We start from the raw sequence: 2,031 nt of genomic DNA on the forward strand, positions 1-2,031 counted from the left end.
TTCTCTGCTTCTTGTACGGTACTAGCGAACGTGCAGAAGTATATATCTCCATAGTAATGTTCGATGACACTATAGACATTTGGTATACTCTCTGCAATCAAATACGGTTGTGCGTACCATTCCAAACCATTTGTATCAATTTGCGAACAAGTCATACTTTTTTTGAAGACAATATTCAATTTTTTTAGTCAATTTAAAAGTGTTAAAGCCCTCTTTTTTAAGAAAAGTGCACCTGTCAAATTCTAAATAAAAAGTGCCTGGATATCCTTCTTCGGTGTATAATAAATACTTAGCAGACTCTACTGGTATTTCGTGTTAAGTGATTCTGACATTATCTTTGTTATTAGTCGTACACTTGTCCATATAAATGTACCACACAGTATTGGACTTTCCATAGCACGCCGAGTTGTCATATTCGCGTTTTGCTAATTCACTGATCCCAACTTGGACTTTATAGTACTTTCCGTCTTCTTCAAAACATTTATCAAAGACGTACTGAGTCGCCATATCAATATTTTCACTTGAACAGTTAACAAGAGATCCGTAGTTATACATAATAGCAGCGTGCTCCGGCAAAGATATTATAGCAGACACTTTACCAGACAATACTGAATCACTTGCAACTTTCAATGTGTCACAAGAAGTTGAGGAAGTAAACGCATTAATTTGTGTGCCGTTCTTCTCAAATTTATAGTACATGTTATTATCTTTCAAGCACTTTCCAAACTCAAAAATCGTTGAGAAATACTCGGTGTTGTCCTTTTTCACGTATTTGGTCTCTTCAAACTTGTCAAATGTGGTGTAGTAAATGACACTGTTTTGACCCTCAACTAAACAATCTCCGAATGCGATTTGTGTGGTTTTTGGTAAACTAGTACAATTATTATAATTGAATCTTTCCCTTATTCAATTATTGGATTATACAGAATAGAGATCTAACCTTTTTATCATTTAATGTACATATTTCGTGGTACAATTCTATATAAGCTTAACCTTTTTGATTAGAAATTACACACTCAAAGCCTTCATCATAAACACGTCTTATCACTACACATGGCGGCAATTCTTTTAATATTTGTAAAATTTTTTGTGAAGTTATATCCTCTTCCCAATTACTACATGAAATTTGGGACATATATCTCTTCACTCCATTGGCGGATTTCTCATATTTGATATACCACCCGTCGTATCGGTAACACCTTGAATATTCAAAAACAGATTTCAATAATCCTACATTTTTAGCGACATATTTGGACTCCAAAACAGAAATAAAAAATGTTTGGATATATACCCCATTAGTGCCACAAGTATTCAATTCTCCAATTTCTTTCTCTGTATAAAGGTCTAAACAACAAATAAAAAAATGTTTGCTTATATAATTTTAGATATCTAATCGTATAGAGATGCAATGTTGACTCAGAGTCTTTCATACATCCACTTGGGTATAAGTACTTCGAATACTTAGCACCCTGGAGTAAAACTGGGCAACTGTTTGTATTGCCAGTTGTGGAACGTGTTGCGACATATTCTGGGATATCACCAATAATTGTGTATTCGTCATTTTGAAGAGTTCTAACGGTCACAAATTTGTTACAAGTTTTGTTAGCCGACTTTTTATAATTGATAATTATTTTATTTAAGTTTTCATCAAGTGAAATTGTATACTGGTTATAATATTCATTATCAAATAGACATTTTCCTACTTTATATATACATAAAATGTTATTGGCTTTAATTTGAATCCAAGTGGATGCAAGTGATATTGATAACAGTAAGTAAAAGAACATTGAATTTATGTCTATATTGGGTTCTTAAATATTTAATTGAAATTTGAGACAAAATCCCCTCATTTGTTTTTTTAACAAGTAAATCAAATATTAGTAATAAATTTGTAAAAAATTCAATACAGTTTGTCTTTAAAGTTATCTGGAACCTTTTGGGACAATCAGATTGGAATATTATATAAAAAACATCAAATTTTAATATGTTTAAATTTACAACACATTTATATATATTTTTACTTATGGTATG

At 31.4% G+C, this 2,031-nt stretch overlaps 1 protein-coding gene across 1 annotated transcript; it reads right to left on the reverse strand.

Moving 5' to 3' along the window:
* Positions 1 to 315: 315 nt before the first annotated feature.
* EIN_124770 (hypothetical protein) lies at positions 316 to 1,055 on the reverse strand (the record flags this gene model as incomplete). Its single annotated transcript, XM_004260367.1, has 2 exons — positions 316 to 830; positions 1,037 to 1,055. The coding sequence occupies 2 exons, from the start codon at positions 1,053 to 1,055 to the stop codon at positions 316 to 318; spliced, it is 534 nt and encodes a 177-aa protein (XP_004260415.1).
* Positions 1,056 to 2,031: the final 976 nt, after the last annotated feature.

The sequence above is a fragment of the Entamoeba invadens genome, assembly GCF_000330505.1.
Source record: "Entamoeba invadens IP1 unplaced genomic scaffold scaff_1105074725053, whole genome shotgun sequence".
NCBI lineage: Eukaryota > Evosea > Mastigamoebida > Endamoebidae > Entamoeba > Entamoeba invadens.